This window comes from Salvelinus alpinus, chromosome 15 (assembly GCF_045679555.1).
Source record: "Salvelinus alpinus chromosome 15, SLU_Salpinus.1, whole genome shotgun sequence".
In the NCBI taxonomy this organism is placed as follows: domain Eukaryota; kingdom Metazoa; phylum Chordata; class Actinopteri; order Salmoniformes; family Salmonidae; genus Salvelinus; species Salvelinus alpinus.
The window spans coordinates 29,775,308-29,791,500 of NC_092100.1; the positions used below are offsets into that span (position 1 = coordinate 29,775,308).

Consider the following 16,193-nt stretch of genomic DNA (forward strand, 5'->3'; position numbering starts at 1 on the left):
CCTATTAGAACATCCAATAGTCAAAGGTTAATGAAATACAAATGGTATAGAGAGAAATAGTCCTATAATTCCTATAATAACTACAACCTAAAACTTCTTACCTGGGAATATTGAAGACTCATGTTAAAAGGAACCACCAGCTTTCATATGTTCTGAGCAAGGAACTTAAACGTTAGCTTTTTTACATGGCAAATATTGCACTTTTACTTTCTTCTCCAACACTTTGTTTTTGCATTATTTAAACCAAATTGAACATGTTTCATTATTTATTTGAGACTAAATTGATTTTATTGATGTATTATATTAAGTTAAAATAAGTGTTTATTCAGTATTGTTGTAATTGTCATTATTACAAATATATATATAATAATCGGTCGATTAATCGGTATCGGCTTTTTTTGGTCCTCCAATAATCGGTATCGGCGTTGAAAAATCATAATCGGTTCGACCTCTAGTCTGAATGCACAGTTCATGTGTGTTTATCAAATTCAAACAATATGCTACTGATTGTGGTGTTAAACTCTAATATGGAAATCTATACAGGTAATATCTCTGCAGTGTAATGTGTAATGTGCAACTAACTGCCTCACTGTCTGTCTGGCTCTCCTCAGCAGTGATTTTTAACAACTTGTTGACAGTGGATTCTTTCTAATTCTGTTAGTATTTCAATTATGTGCCTCAGCTGCAGCACTGCATCTTAAAATGGTTTGAAGACAAATAGGCCCATCGTTAGCTCCCCTGTTCTACAGCCTTTTACACGGCTCTCCAGAGGGCTGGCTTCGGCGAACTAGTACGGACTTTCTTGACTCAGCAAAGATGTTTTGCTCATTGGAGCCCCAGGATGGTTGGGAATACAGTAGAATCTTCTACACTAACTTGTCCAGCACTCACTCACTCATTGATTTGTTTTCTTACACATTTACCGTCACCTTCTATATTCTCACACTCAAATACTCTTTCACTTGATTACTTGGAATGAAGGTGATATTTAGGCAGAGTTGATTTAATCATAATTGATAGAAGCCATCCAGCCCGTACATAGTTTACTGTATCCACCCAAATGGCTCATTAAAGTATGAAGAGAACTAAGGAATTGAAGCTATAATGCTTGACTTCGTTCTCCAGAGTGCATTCCTTGATATTGTTACAAAATGAGAACTCCATGTCCCCATAGATACCACCATCAGAGGAGGGGAGATAAAGAGCAAACAGAGATGATGTGTTGAGAGTTGAGATGAGAGTGTGCATTGTATTTCTGATGGTCATTATAAATATGGTGATTTCCCCTGCAGCTCTGCTCTGATCTTTGTGAAATAGACTGAAGCTCAGAAGCTGTGTTATAGGTGAATGGGTGGAAATGGCATAATCAGTCACCCTTTCTGTCCAGTAAAGCATGCAATATATTATTATTCTTCAATAGTAAACCCCAGAGGTAGAGTGGTGAGAGGAAAAGGGGATTAGTCCCTGGACCACTCATTTTCTGTGAGGACCTACAATCACTCATAAAGTACTCATTATTTGTTTCAGTCTGTAAATACGGTTGGACACACAAACCAGTCAATCATGCTATTATGAAAATACCCAATGAACTTAAACTGGTGGTGCACCATCCAGTACTCTTCAGTCCACTCCAGACTGTCTAGCTCTGTTTTCCCATCCTCTTTCTGCTTGCCTGCCTGTTTTTCCTTCCCTCTGTAATCTGTCTGTCTGCCAATCTGTTTTCTATCTGTCTCCCTGTCTTTGTGATTGAGGAAGTCTGTGGCCCCAGACAAGGATGGGATAGCACATTATGTGAGAGGAGTGACACAACCTTCTGTGTGTGTTTCCATGTGATACGCACCTCAGAGATAAATTCACTGGCCTTGTAGGGCAGCAGCTCCAGACAGACAAGCATATCTCACAGCTTGTGTTGTCCCCTAAATGATCTTTATGTATCTGTGCTACACAGCTACCTCACAATGACCCACACTCCACCGTGTCGCACCTAGTGAGACATCTCAGAACATGGTCCTAGTTGTTACATACTGGACTATGTTTATAGGTTTAGTTCTGTGTCTAGTCAAATTAATACCTAGGTTATGTTATGTTATGAGGACCAGAATGCATTCATGAAAAGCAATAGAGGGGAATTTTAAATAGTTTAGTGAAGGGCAATGTCATGGCCGAGGCTTTTATTGGAGTCTGGATCAATTGTCTGGGTTTTGTTGCTGCACCAATCCTTATGAGTTTGCTTTATTGGTTTCATGACACAATCTTCTCTGACCTTTGTGTTCTAGTTTGAGGCAGAGTACAGACGTTTCGCTCTGAAGAAGAGCGGCACCGGTGGCTTTCAGGAGTTCTACCGACTGCTGCAGACTGTTCACCGCATCCCCGGTGTGGAGGTGCTGCTGGGATATGCGGACATCTATGGTGACCTGCTGCCAATCAACAACGATGACAACTTCTACAAGGCCCTGTCCTCAGCCAATCCACTACTCAGGATCATCATCCAGAAGAGAGGTGAGGCTGTGGCATGGAGAGAGAAATGGGAGGGGAGGAAGGGAAGGGGAGGGAGAGAGGGATGGGAGGGGAGGGAGAGAGGGATGGGGTGGGAGAGGAGAGTTATTTATAGGGAAACCTCATTGTTAGCTTACATTGTTGGTTAAAGCTCTCTGCTATTGATGTTGACCTTATTGCAATTGGAGTCACTGTGTTTTTGTTCCAATGGCTGTTGACTGTTGTGTTGAAGTGAGTTATTTGCCAGTGCTACTGTTGATGCTTGTTTGTTATCGGCGCTGTTGATGTGTTTTTAAATCAGTTGTCAAACATGGCAGAAAATTATAGCGTAGTACAGTGTGTAGTGTGTGTTCATGATTAAATACTGTGTTATGTCTTATAAAGTAGCCTAATTGTTAGCAGAAAGGGTTCTGCTGTTGATAGCTGCATTTCTTACTGTGACTGATGATGGAAGTATGAGAGTCAGTCAGTGTGGCAATGGTGATGACGTTGTTGTTTGTATTGTGAGTGGATGAGTGTCTGGGGCTCTGCTCATTGTTGCCAGTCTGGCCTGCCTCAGTGGGTGGGGCTGTCTGGTGCTGTGCCAGCCCTCAGGAATGCAAAGGCAGAGTGCTGTGCTGAGAGGAGATGGAGCTGGGGCTAAGGCTGGAGCTGGGGATGGGGCTGGAGCTGGAGCTGGGGCTGCAGTTGGGGAGGGAGTTGGAGCTGGAGCTGGGGATGGAGCTGGAGCTGGGGATGAAGCTGGAGCTGGGACTAGAGCTGGGGATGGAGCTGCTGCTGGAGCTGGGAATGCAGTTGGGGAGGGAGCTGGGGCTGGAGCTGGGGCTAGAGCTGGGGATGGAGCTGGGGATGGAGCTGGAGCTGGGGATGAAGCTGGAGCTGGGGCTGAAGCTAGGGATGGAGCTGGGGCTGGAGCTGAGGATGCAGTTGGGGCTAGAGTTGGGCCTGGGGCTGACTCCTCACCCTTATCTCACCCAGCCTGCCCTGAAACACACTATACCTCAGATGCTCCCCTCTCTTCCCCACCATGCTCTGTTTCTAGCTCTTTATCTCCATCTATACCCCTCCATTCCTAATGCCCCATCACGGTCAGTGAGTTTGATCAAAACCAATTCTGCATTCTGGAAATCGCCCATTAATGCTCTTAAAAGTCGCTCCCCTATTGTTTATAGTCCAATCTTTCTATGTGATGTTGTTTTATTGTTTTGTTTGTTTGCATAATTCATTTGGAAATGTTAATCTGGAGAATGGCTCCTATTGTTCCCAGTTTTAGAGGACCATCCTGTTCCATAATCAGCTCTGCTTTATTTTGTAACAAAAAAAAAGAGCTTAATGAAATTCTCATTATTATCCTTCTTTATTAGCCAAGTCCAGCTGCTTTGTGATTGCTACAGGATAGAATCCATGACTCAATTACCACTTTATATAATTATCCATCAGGCTCACAATGTTATACAGGCCAGTGGGTATAGATGGATATTCTAGTTAACCGTCTTTGGTATGTGCTCAGCTGTGGGTAGAGAGGAGATTCCCTGTAGTGCCCTGTAGTTCAACCCCCCTCTGTGTGGTCGCTGAAGCTCTCATGGTTTAGTGTGCTATGTGTCAGTCAGAAGAGAGATAGGCTGTGCAGCTTTGCCTCTCTGTCCATGGCTCTCTGTGGGAGTGATTCCTGCTGCTTCAGCACCAGGGCCAGGGCCCTGCTCTGCCTGTCATTGTGGGGAGCACAGAAACCTCCCTGCTGGGGCCTGAGATGAGTTCAACACGGGTGTGGTTAGGAGCAATAACACTGGATGGACAAAGATGACGTGGATGCTTAGAGTGGCATTCTAGAATAGTACATTTCAGGAAGAGCAATTGAAATGCCATTTGTGAGGTGCACTGAGAGGTACGGCTTTGAGGGTTGGCGGCTGGGGGAGGGAAGCTCAGAGGGAGCCTTACGTTCAGCACAGACCAGGGGAGCGAGGAATGTAGCTAATGAGATCTAGTCGGCCCTGTGGTCCTAGAAGAAGGCTTCAAGAGAGAAACCCAAAGATGGAGATGAAAAGTGAGAAATGGAAACAGAAATAGAATGAGCAGGAGAGAAAGAGACTGCTATAGGGATATATTTTTCCAATCCATCTCAGTGTTTGCTACCTGTTCTCATCTACAGCATCTGCAGTATATATGTGGAAGAAAGGCCTAGTTGAATAACAAAGCCATAGCTTGCACAGTGAATGTTTATCTGTGTATAAACAGGAAGCCATCATCCCTGTATGCTCCAGGAGATCCAGCACACCTGCTAATTACTCATTAGCTGGAAAAAGCCTCCTTGCTTTACAGACAAAACTCTGATCATTAATTTGAATGGCTCAGGAGACAAAAGCAATCAGAATCTTTGAGCTCTATTTGTTCACTCAGCAGGAGTTTTTCTGTTCTGCTGCCACCGACTGACAACATAGCTACTTCCTGTTCTCATGGGGAATGCTCTTTAGTGTCCTGAATAGCTGAACACCTGTCAGCCTTTCAACGGGCTAAATGTCTGGCTATAGTTCCACTTACTAACCGTATGGTAACAGGAAATATGTTTGTTCCCTCATCAAAATGCAGTTTCATTTAGTTTCATTTTATTTGGTACCCCTCTGCAATACTACTGCATGTGCTAGTGTTTTTTCTTCTTTTTAAGATTATACTATGCGGCTAGTGAAATCTTCATGAGTTATGCCTGTATTTCTATTTAAAGGAGAATAAGAAGGCAGATTAGCCCCTGGTCCTCAATCTCAGCTCTCTTTCTCTCTTCTTTCACTCTCATTTCTCTCATTCTCTCTCTCTCTCTCTCTCGTTCTCTCTCTCTCTTGTTCTCTCTCTCGTTCTCTCTCTCCCTCCCTTTCTCTAGCATAGCTTTCTCAAAGGATCTATTTGATAAAACCATGTTTTGAGGGGAACAGAAATGCACATTTCCAGAGAGGGCTTATCGCTGTTACAGACATACCCGTGCAGGGCCTGGCGCTACCTGATTACAGCTTCATCTTCTCCATGGAAGGAATGTAATTTTTCCACAGTAATGGCTTTTTCGCTCACAAGTTTTGTTGTGAGAGCAAATAAGTAGCAAATCATTAGAGCAGTGCTCTTCATTCACTTGAACTGCTTTACACGGTCGTTATTCAGTCAACCACATTTCGCTCAACCTTACTTGCTTGCTTTTCTCTCTTTGTATTCTATTTCTCATCTCCCTTTCATCTCTGGAGAGACCATCTATACAGAGAGACTATTCATCCTTGCCATACATGCATGACATATTTGAATAATAACCTCAGAGGACTATGGGCAATCATATCAGATGGTGAGAGTCAACATGGGGGTGGAGTCCCTGTCTGTTGTCAGCTTAATGTAAAGGTTGTAGTGATACTAACAGACCGTAGGTAGTGGTGATACTAGTCTAGGACCACGCCTAGGAAACTGGTCAACCACTCTGACCAGCACAACTGGCCCATCTGGCTATTGAAGGCCCAATAAGCTGCTGTCCAGAGACTGACTCTTATCTAACCTCCCCCAGAGGCTGCTACATGACAGAGCTTTGGTCCATTGACACATTACTGGCATGATGGACACATTGTGCTGGTGGAGCCATTTTAAAGTCTCTGATCAGATCCTCCCTTCTCCACTGCCCCTCTATGGGGCATTAATGTCACAGAGTGCTGCTGGTTCACCGAAACACTGATGAGATTGATGGGGCTTTTAGCATGAGCTCATCTCACAGAGTGGCCATTGACAGGCTGGCTAATGGGATTCCATACAGAAGGGATCCAACGCTCGCTTCCATCCTCACCCTACATAATCCCAGCACAAAACACCTATGGTATCTGTCAGCCCAGTGAGTCCACTAGCCCATCCTTGCCGTTCTCTACTAGCTAGCTACCACGTCCCTCCTCAATCTCTCGGTACAGTCACAAGAGGCCAGTAGCAAAGGTCTGGGGAATTAGCTGGGCTATAGCTGGCAGTCCGAGAAGCATAGATTAGTGAAAATAAGATATTTTTTGTGGTTGCTCAATCTACTTCATTGAAGATTTATTTCAGCAAACTGCTTTATAAGCTGGGGTTTAATCGGCTAATTCACATGGAAAGAAAGGCTGAGAGGAGGGAGGGAAAAGGGAGATAGAGAAACACAAAGGGAAAAGAGGGAAGAAAGGGTTTTCTCTTCTCTCCTTACTTTCCAGAGAGGGCCCTACGCCTCCAGTAATATCTCCTCTAGCTAACATTAAAAGTCAACCCCCCCATCTCCCTTACCCGCACTCATACACAAACACACTGCTACTACATTCAAAACAATATGCAAATTCAAACCGTGCTCCGATGTAGTCATGCAGGAGTGCTTTAGGTAGTGTTTTAGTGGTGTTATTGTGGGTTGGCATGCTGGTGCAAAGCCCATTGGCTGTGCTGCTGTTTTTAGCATAGTCAGAGAGATTCCCTTGTGTTCACCCAGCACACGCTCAACTGAGGCTGCACCAGCTGCTCAATACCCCGAGGAGCAACTCAGAGTGTGTGTGTGTGTGTGTGTGTGTGTGTGTGTGTGTGTGTGTGTGTGTGTGTGTGTGTGTGTGTGTGTGTGTGTGTGTGTGTGTGTGTGTGTGTGTGTGTGTGTGTGTGTGTGTGTGTGTGTGTGTGTGTGTGTGTGTGTGTGTGTGTGTGTGCCTGGGAATGCATTTGTGTTATGTGTAGGACTGGGAGGGAGACAGTGAATTTATGCCCCCACAATCCTGCTGTGTTTGCACGCTTAATGCAAATGCTTACAAATGTATCTGATGATTTATGTACATTGCACGGTGCCCACATTGATCGTGTCCTCGCTTATAAATATGTGGGTATCTGGATTGACTAAAATCTATCTTTCAAAAAACATGTTGATGAGTTAACGTTAGTTAAGAAGTTAAGAATTAAAATGGGCTTCCTTTATAGGAATAGGGCATGCCTGAGTTAAATAGCAGAAAACAAATCATTCGCTCGGCATACATTCTGGCTTAAGACTGTGGTGATATCGCCATGCAGCTGCCACTGTATTGAAGCCATTGGACGCACTTTCTCATAGCACACTACACTCTAGAAAAAAGGGTTCCAGAAGGGTTCTTCGGCTGTCCTCATAGAATAACCCTTTTTGGTTCCAGGTAGAACCCTTTTTGGTTCCAGGTAGTTTCCACTTTGTGGAAAGTGTTCTACATGAAACCAAAAAAGGTTCTACCTGGAGCCAAAAAGGGTTCTACCTGGAACCAAAAAGGAATCTCCCATGGGGACAGCCGAAGAACCATTTTAGGTTCTAGATGGCATCTTTTTTTCTAAGAGTGTACGCTTTATTATGGGCAATAGGTTCTTTTTTAATGAGGAATGTGATTGTTTTTCATAAACGTGTTTTGTAAGTACATTTTTTAAAACTGCTTGTAAATATTGTACTACCACCCCCCCCCCCATAGGAATTGTAAATATTTTGAATTGTATGATTGTGTGCAGGGCTCCCATGTAAAAGAGGCCTTGGTCTTAATGGGATTTCCATGTTTAAATACATCAAAAATACATTTAAACAAGGATAATAACTGTCGTTAGTGACAGAGTGAAATCACATATGAATAGTTATGGAGATTTAAATATAGGTGGACTAAAGGAGGAAGATACTTTTGATCATGTAGTGTATGTGGACACCTTCTCGTCTAACATCTCATTCCAAAATCATGGGCATCAATTTGGTGTTGGTCCCCCCTTTGCTGCTCTAACAGCCTCCACTATTCTGGGAAGGCTTTCCACCTGATGTTGGAACATTGCTGCGGGGACCTGCTTCCATTCAGCCACAAGAGCATTAGTGAGGTTGGGCACTGATGTTGGGCGATTAGGCCTGGCTCGCAGTCGGCATTCCAATTCATTCCAAAGGTGTTCGATGGGGTTGAGGTCAGTCAAATTCTTCCACACTGATCTTGACAAACCATTTCTGTATGGACCTCGCTCTGTGCATGGGGGCATTGTCATGATGAAACAGGAAAAGGACCTTCCCCAAACTTTTGCCACATAGTTGGAAGCACAGAATCGTCTAGAATGTCATTGTATGCTGTAGTGTTAAGATTTCCCTTCGCTGGAAATAAGGGGCTTAACCCGAACCATTATTCCTCCTCCAAACTTTACAGTTGGCACAATGCATTGGTGCAGGTAGCATTCTCCTGGCATCCACCAAACCCAGATTCCACCGTCGGACTGCCAGGCGGCGAGCTTTACACCACTCCAGCCGACGCTTGGCATTGTGCTTGCATGACTATGTGCTCGATTTATACACCTGTCAGCACAGGGTGTGGCTGAAATAGCCGAATCCACATACTTTTGGTCATGTAGCATATATTAGGATAGTAGAGCTAGAGGAGCGAGAGAGAAAGGGATGAGGAAAGTAGGCAGAGTGTGAGTACTGCTAGGAACATCTGCTGTGCAGGTGTATGTGCTGGGCAGGGTTCTGTATAGCGTTCTCTCTCTCACCTCGGAGCACTGCATGCCATGTCAGATCACGAGACAGAACACCTGCTCTGAGGCAACACAGATCACCCACTGTTAGAGCAGACTCTGAATTTCATCTCTAGCCAAGTCTTTCTCCATGTCTTTCAGCTTCTTAGAGTTCTGAGAACTGCTGGGATTTCTTGTTTCTGTGAAACAGCCAGCCTGGCGCATGGCTTGTTTGGTACATTCTCAGAGCCTGGCTGAGGGCGGAGTGTAGGCAGTGAGAGAAATGTACTGGCATGCAGCAGGTTCACTGGAGGTGTGGGAACAGGAGGTTACCAACCACAGGTTGGCGTGGTTGGTTTGCGGGTGCCCATGCCACTGAGGATCAATAGGCTGTCAGTGGTGTGAATAAAGGGCAGTATGATCCAGGGCTATTGACTAATTACCTGGGCAGTATTGACTAGTTGATATAGAGGTGCAGTTACCAAGTTCATCAAATAAATAACGATGGAGAAACTGTAAACCACTGTGGAGTGTGAAACCACTCAGATTTACAGGATGGAATTCCCACTCAGATTTACAGGATGGAATTCCCACTCAGATTTACAGGATGGAATTCCCACTCAGATTTACAGGATGGAATTCCCACTCAGATTTACAGGATGGAATTCCCACTCAGATTTACAGGATGGAATTCCTTTCCCCCAGATTGCATGTGATTCGTGATCTGACCTACGATCAAAGACCCAGTGGTTCACTGAACAGCAGCACAGGGGTCTATTCTATTCAGTTGTGTTTGTTTGTCCAGAAACTAGCAATATGGCTGGTTAAAGACAGAGCAGACGCATAAACAGAGGCAAGAGGAAGAGAGGGACATTGAAGGGACAGTTGTGAGCGTGCTGCCTGCTCAGTTCAGAGAGGTATGTGGGCGTTGTTTAGGGTTTGCAAGAATTCTTGCTGGTATTGGCAGCTGTCCACAGTCCATTTCTGGATTCTGAATGGAATGTGTACGTATGTACACTACAGTACGCCTACGATGGAGATGACTCAACTCATACTGATGGAGACGTCATACTGTTTTGTGATCCAGCGCAGTGTTGACAGACAGAGGCATGAAACAGCAGTCTGTAAGGGAGCTCATAATGAAATGATACAACAGTAGGTACAGAAGAGAAGAATAGAATTTTGTCAAATTGACAAACGCAGGTGGAGCAAAATCAAATCAAATTGTATTAGTCACATGCCCCGAATACAACAGGTGTAGACCTTATAGTGAAATTCTTACTTACGAGCCCCTAACCAACAATGCAGTTTCAAAAAAATACAGAGAATAAGAGATAAAAGTAACAAGTAATTAAAGAGCAGCAGGAAAATAACTATAGCGAGACTATATACAGGGGTGAACCGATACAGAGTCATGTGCGAGGGCACTGGTCAGTTGAGGTAGTATGTACATGTAGGTAGAGTTATTAAAGTGACTATGCATAGATGACAACAGAGTAGCAGTGGTGTAAAGAGGTGCGGGGGATGCAAATAGTCAGGGTAGCCATTTGACTAGATGTTCAGGAGTCTTATGGCTTGGGGGTATAAGCTGTTTAGAAGCGTCTTGGACCTAGACTTGGCGCTACGGTACCGCTTGCCGTGCGATAGCAGAGAGAATAGTCTATAACTAGGGTGGCTAGAGTCTTTGACAATTTTTAAGGCCTGGTATAGAGGTCCTGGATGGCAGGAAGCTTGGCCCCAGTGATGTACTGGGCCGTTCGCACTACCCTCTGTAGTGCCGAATGGTCGGAGGCCGAGCAGTTGCCATACCAGGCAGTGATGCAACCAGTCAGCTGTAGAACCTTTTGAAGATCTGAGGACCCATGCCAAATCTTCTCAGTCCCCTGAGGGGGAGTAGGTTATGTCGTGCCCTCTTCACGACTGTCTTGGTGTGCTTGGACCATGTTAGTTTGTTGGTGATGTGGACGCCAAGGAACTCGAAGCTCTCAACCTGCTCCACTACAGCCCCGCTGATGAGAATGGGGGCGTGCTCGGTCCTCCTTTTCCTGTAGTCCACAATCATCTCCTTTGTCTTGATCACGTTGAGGGAGAGGTTGTTGTCCTTGCACCACATGGTCAGGTCTCTGACCTCCTCCCTATAGGCTCTCTCATCGTTGTCAGTGATCAGGCCTACCACTGTTGTGTCATCAGCTAACTTAATGATGGTGTTGGAGTCGTGCCTGGCCATGCAGTCATGAGTGAGAAGGAAGTACAGGAGGGGACTGAGCACGCACCCCTGAGGGGCCCCCGTGTTGAGGATCAGTGTGGCGGATGTGTTGTTACCTACCCTTACCACCTGGGGGCGGCCCGTCAGGAAGTCCAGGACCCAGTTGCAGAGGGAGGTGTTTAGTCCCAGGGTCCTTAGCTTATTGATGAGCTTTGAGGGCACTATGGTGTTGAACGCTGAGCTGTAGTCAATGAATAGCATTCTCACATAGGTGTTCCTTTTGTCCAGGTGGGAAAGGGCAGTGTGGAGTGCAATAGAGATTGCATACTCTGTGGATATGCCGGGGCGGTATGGTGTTGATGTGAGCCGTGACCAGCCTTTCAAAGCACTTCACGGCTACAGAACTGAGTGCTACGGGTTGGTAGTCATTTAGGCCGGTTACCTTAGTGTTCTTGGGCACAGGCACTATAGTGGTCTGCTTAAAACATGTTGGTGTTACAGACTTGGACAGGGAGAGGTTGAAAATGTCAGTGAAGACACTTGCCAGTTGGTCAGCGCATGCTCGCAGTACACGTCCTGGTAATCCGTCTGGCCCTGCGCCCTTGTGAATGTTGACCTGTTTAAAGGTCTTACATCGGCTATGGAGAGAGTAATCACACAGTCTTCCGGAACAGCTGGTGCTCTCATGCACTTTTCATTGTTATTTGCCTCGAAGCGAGCATAGAAGTAATTTAGCTCGTCTGGTAGGCTTGTGTCACTGGGCAGCTCTCGGCTGTCCTTCCCTTTTGTAGTCTGTAATGGTTTGCAAGCCCTGCCACATCGGACGAGGGTCAAAGCTGGTGTAGTACGATTCGATCTTAGTCCTGTATTGATGCTTTGCCTGTACGATGGTTCGTCGGAGGGCATAGCAGGACTTCGTATAAGCTTCCGGGTTAGAGTCCCGCTCCTTGAAAGCGGAAACTCTAGCCTTTAGCTCAGTGTGGATGCTGCCTGTAATCCATGGCTTCTGGTTGGGGTATGTACGTACGGTCACTGTGGGGACGACGTCATCGATGCACTTATTGATGAAGCCAATGACTGATGTGGTGTACTCTTCAATGCCATCGGAGGAATCCCGGAACATATTCCAGTCTATGCTAGCAAAACATGAGAGGTTTACACTGTAAACTTCCCCTTACCTGTGTTTGTGTCTTCGAGGACAGGGAAGCATTTGGTGGGTGAGAGGATGTACCTGTATGAATGATGCTCACAATGCTCTGTGTGAGCCTGTTTTGTGAAAGCTATAGTTCTCCATCCTCCAGCTTTCAGAGGTTTATAGTGTGATCAGGGTTAGTCCTGTGGGGGTGGGGTTTATATAAAGAGCGGTTAGACCAGGTCCCTCTCATGTGTCTGTGTCTCAGTAATAATCCTGGGATGGGATTAGAGCTGCCCTCAACCTTAAAGGGTAATCCCAGACACACACACACACACACACACACACACACACACACACACACACACACACACACACACACACACACACACACACACACACACACACACACACACACACACACACACAGGTACGAGGCCTATTGCTGCTCCCGCCGAAATGCGCGGCACATTGCTGTTTATCTGATCTGCTGCTCCACTAACACACTGTGTTGTCATCGAGAGTCTTTCAATCAGAAAATGAGTGTTTTCTTCTGTGTTGGCACTGTACATGTTTTGAATGTGTTGTCAATTAGTTTAGGTAGACTTTGCTGAACTCTTTGTAGATGGCAGAGGGAAGTTCAACTGAAGCCTATTCTTCCTGGAAACAGTGGCGCGTTAAGGGTTGCTGTGGTGACCATATGGCAGGGCTTCAGTTCAGCCTCCAGATGGTTGGAGTGCAGACAGGGTGAGATCATAGGCTCAGGACGGGGACAGCATGGTCCAACACACACACACACACACACACACACACACACACACACACACACACACACACACACACACACACACACACACACACACACACACACACACACACACACACACACACACACACACACACACACACACACACACACACACACACACACACACACACACACACACAGAGACCTGTCAGGAGAGGTCAGTCACACTATATGGGTAGGGCAAGTTTTTCCTGACCTTATGACCTGACAAGGAAAAAACTTTTAGTAATCTACTAGAGTTCTTCCTGGATCAATAAAAACTCCTAGGTCCTATATATGATCTGTATTTGGAGCACATACTTAAAGACAGCATCATATCTGAATACTGATAGACAACAGAGCTCAGCTGTTGTAGACAGGAATAGTTTGTTCTTGGAGCAGCACTACATTGCAGCCAGTGGCCAGCCCTTGTAAGGGGATCCAGGAGCTGTGGTAGCAAAGAGATGCCTCCACAGCACTGTGCTCAGCTTCCCGCTGGCAGCATCAGGTATCCATCTACCCTGGAGGACAGGGGCTCGCTGGTGCTAGTGCCGCCAGGGCAGGCTTCCCATCCCGCAGCCTGGCCTGTTCACTGGGGAATAATTAATCTGATAGCAAGGGTCTGACAATGGGCTCAGAGTGGGACCCCTTCAGGGACCTCACTAGCATATTAATGGTGACCAGCAGGTTGATGATCATCTTCGTATTCTCGATAATGAGGCAGACAAGAACAGTGATGGTGAAGTAGAAACAACCTACTCCTCAATGACCTACCAGTAAGGCTGCTGTAAGGCCACATGGGAGTATTAGTGCCTGTGTGTGCCTTAAGGCAGGACTCTCCTTGTCAAATTTATGTGATGTGACTGAACAGTCAGTAAGTCATTGGACTATTGCTGTCTGTCTGATTAGAGCGTGAAATCAGCTGATCAGCTAATCCTCAAAGGAACCCAGACAGCTAATAGAGTGCCAAACAACACTACTTGTGTCAGCTGTGGTGGGTAGTGAAAATTGTCTGTAAACAATATAAAAAAGCCACACAGTGCTGCAGAAAAAGGAATCACATTTTTAGTATTTGTATATATGGTCAGAAATAAGCGACTAGATTTCTGCAGCCTTATAACACCAGCAGCCAACCAGTGAGATCTGTCATTCTGTAATAACCTGTCATAGTGATGTATGAATACACAGTCAATAAGCTGTTCCACTCTGCAATAACACAACATTATGAAGTGCAAACTCTCAGCAATAAGCTGTAACACTGCAATAGCACGTGATACAGAGGTGTAACACTGTCAATAAGCTAGCATACTCTAGAATAGCATGTCTTTCTGAACTATAGACAAGAAGATATTGTATCAAGATGGAGGCAAACTAAACCAGTTCAAGTGCCCTTTTCACCCTATTCTATTTGAAAAGGCAGCGTAATCAAATCAAAATGTATTTGTCACATGCCCGAATACAACAGGTGTAGACCTTACCGTGAAATGCTTACTTACGAGCCCTTAACCAACAATGCAGATTTTTTATAAAGTAAGTAAGAAACATAAACTAAAGGAAAAGTAATAGTAACACAATAAAATAACAACAACAAAGTTATATATTGTACAAGGGTACCAAATATATATATATATATCTATACAGTTGAAGTCGGAAGTTTACATTAGCCAAATACATTTAAACTCAGTTTTTCCACAATTCCTGACATTTAATCCTAGTAAAAATTCCCTGTCTTAAGTCAGTTAGGATCACCACTTTATTTTAAGAATGTGAAATGTCAGAATAATAGTAGAGAGAATTATTTATTTCAGCTTTTATTTCTTTCATCACATTCCCAGTGGGTCAGAAGTTTACATACACTCAATTAGTATTTGGTAGCATTGCCTTTAAATTGTTTAACTTGGGTCAAACGTTTTGGGTAGCCTTCCACAAGCTTCCCACAATAAGTTGGGTGAATTTTGGCCCATTCCTCCTGACAGAGCTGGTGTAACTGAGTCAGGTTTGTAGGCCTCCTTGCTCGCACACGCTTTTTCAGTTCTGCCCAGAAATGTTCTATAGGATTGAGGTCAGGGCTTTGTGATGGCCACTCCAATACCTTGACTTCGTTGTCCTTAAGCCATTTTGCCACAACTTTGGACGTATGCTTGGGGTCATTGTCCATTTGGAAGACCCATTTGCGACCAAGCTTTAACTTCCTGACTGATGTCTTGAGATGTTGCTTCAATATATCCACATAATTTTCCTCCCTCATGATGCCATCTATTTTGTGAAGTGCACCAGCCCCACCTGCAGCAAAGCACCCACACAACATGATGCTGCCACCCCCATGCTTCACAGTTGGGATGGTGTTCTTCGGCTTGCAAGCCTCCCCCTTTTTCCTCCAAACATAACGATGGTCGTTATGGCCAAACAGTTCTATTTTTGTTTCATCAGACCAGAGGACATTTCTCCAGAAAGTACGATCTTTGTCCCCATGTGCAGTTGCAAACCGTAGTCTGGCTTTTTTATGGTGGTTTTGGAGCAGTGGCATCTTCCTTGCTGAGCGGCCTTTCAGGTTATGTCGATATAGGACACGTTGTGGATATAGATACATTTGTACCTGTTTCCTCGAGCATCTTCACAAGGTCCTTTGCTGTTGTTCTGGGATTGATTTGCACTTTTCGCACCAAAGTACTTTCATTTCTAGGAGACAGAACGCGTCTCCTTCCTGAGCTGTATGACGGCTGCGTCGTCACATTGCTCCCAAGGATGAACCAGACTTGTGGAGGTCTACAATAATTTATTTTGTCCTGTGGGGCAGATACAGGATGGCGACAACAACTGCCTGAGTTACACCAGGAACGCACAATCCCTCCATCAGTGCTCAGACTGTCCGCAATAGGCTGAGAGAGTCTGGACTGAGGTCTTGTAGGCCTGTTGTAAGGCAGGTCCTCACCAGACATCACCGGCAACAACGTCGCCTATGGGCACAAACCCACCGTTGCTGGACCAGAGAGGACTGGCAAAAATTGCGCTTCACTGACGAGTCGCGGTTTTGTCTCACCGAGGGTGATGGTCGGATTCGCGTTTATTGTCGAAAGAATGAGCGTTACACTGAGGCCTCTACTCTGGAGCGGGACCGATTTGGA

At 45.2% G+C, this 16,193-nt stretch overlaps 1 protein-coding gene across 1 annotated transcript in view; it reads left to right on the plus strand.

Moving 5' to 3' along the window:
* The window catches only part of LOC139539888 (partitioning defective 6 homolog alpha-like), a 41,041-nt gene that overhangs the window by 6,323 nt on the left and 18,525 nt on the right, over positions 1-16,193 (plus strand). The window contains exon 2 of the mRNA XM_071343271.1: positions 2,277-2,499. Within this exon, the coding sequence (XP_071199372.1) occupies positions 2,277-2,499 (223 nt within the window). The remainder of the gene's footprint in view (positions 1-2,276; positions 2,500-16,193) is intronic.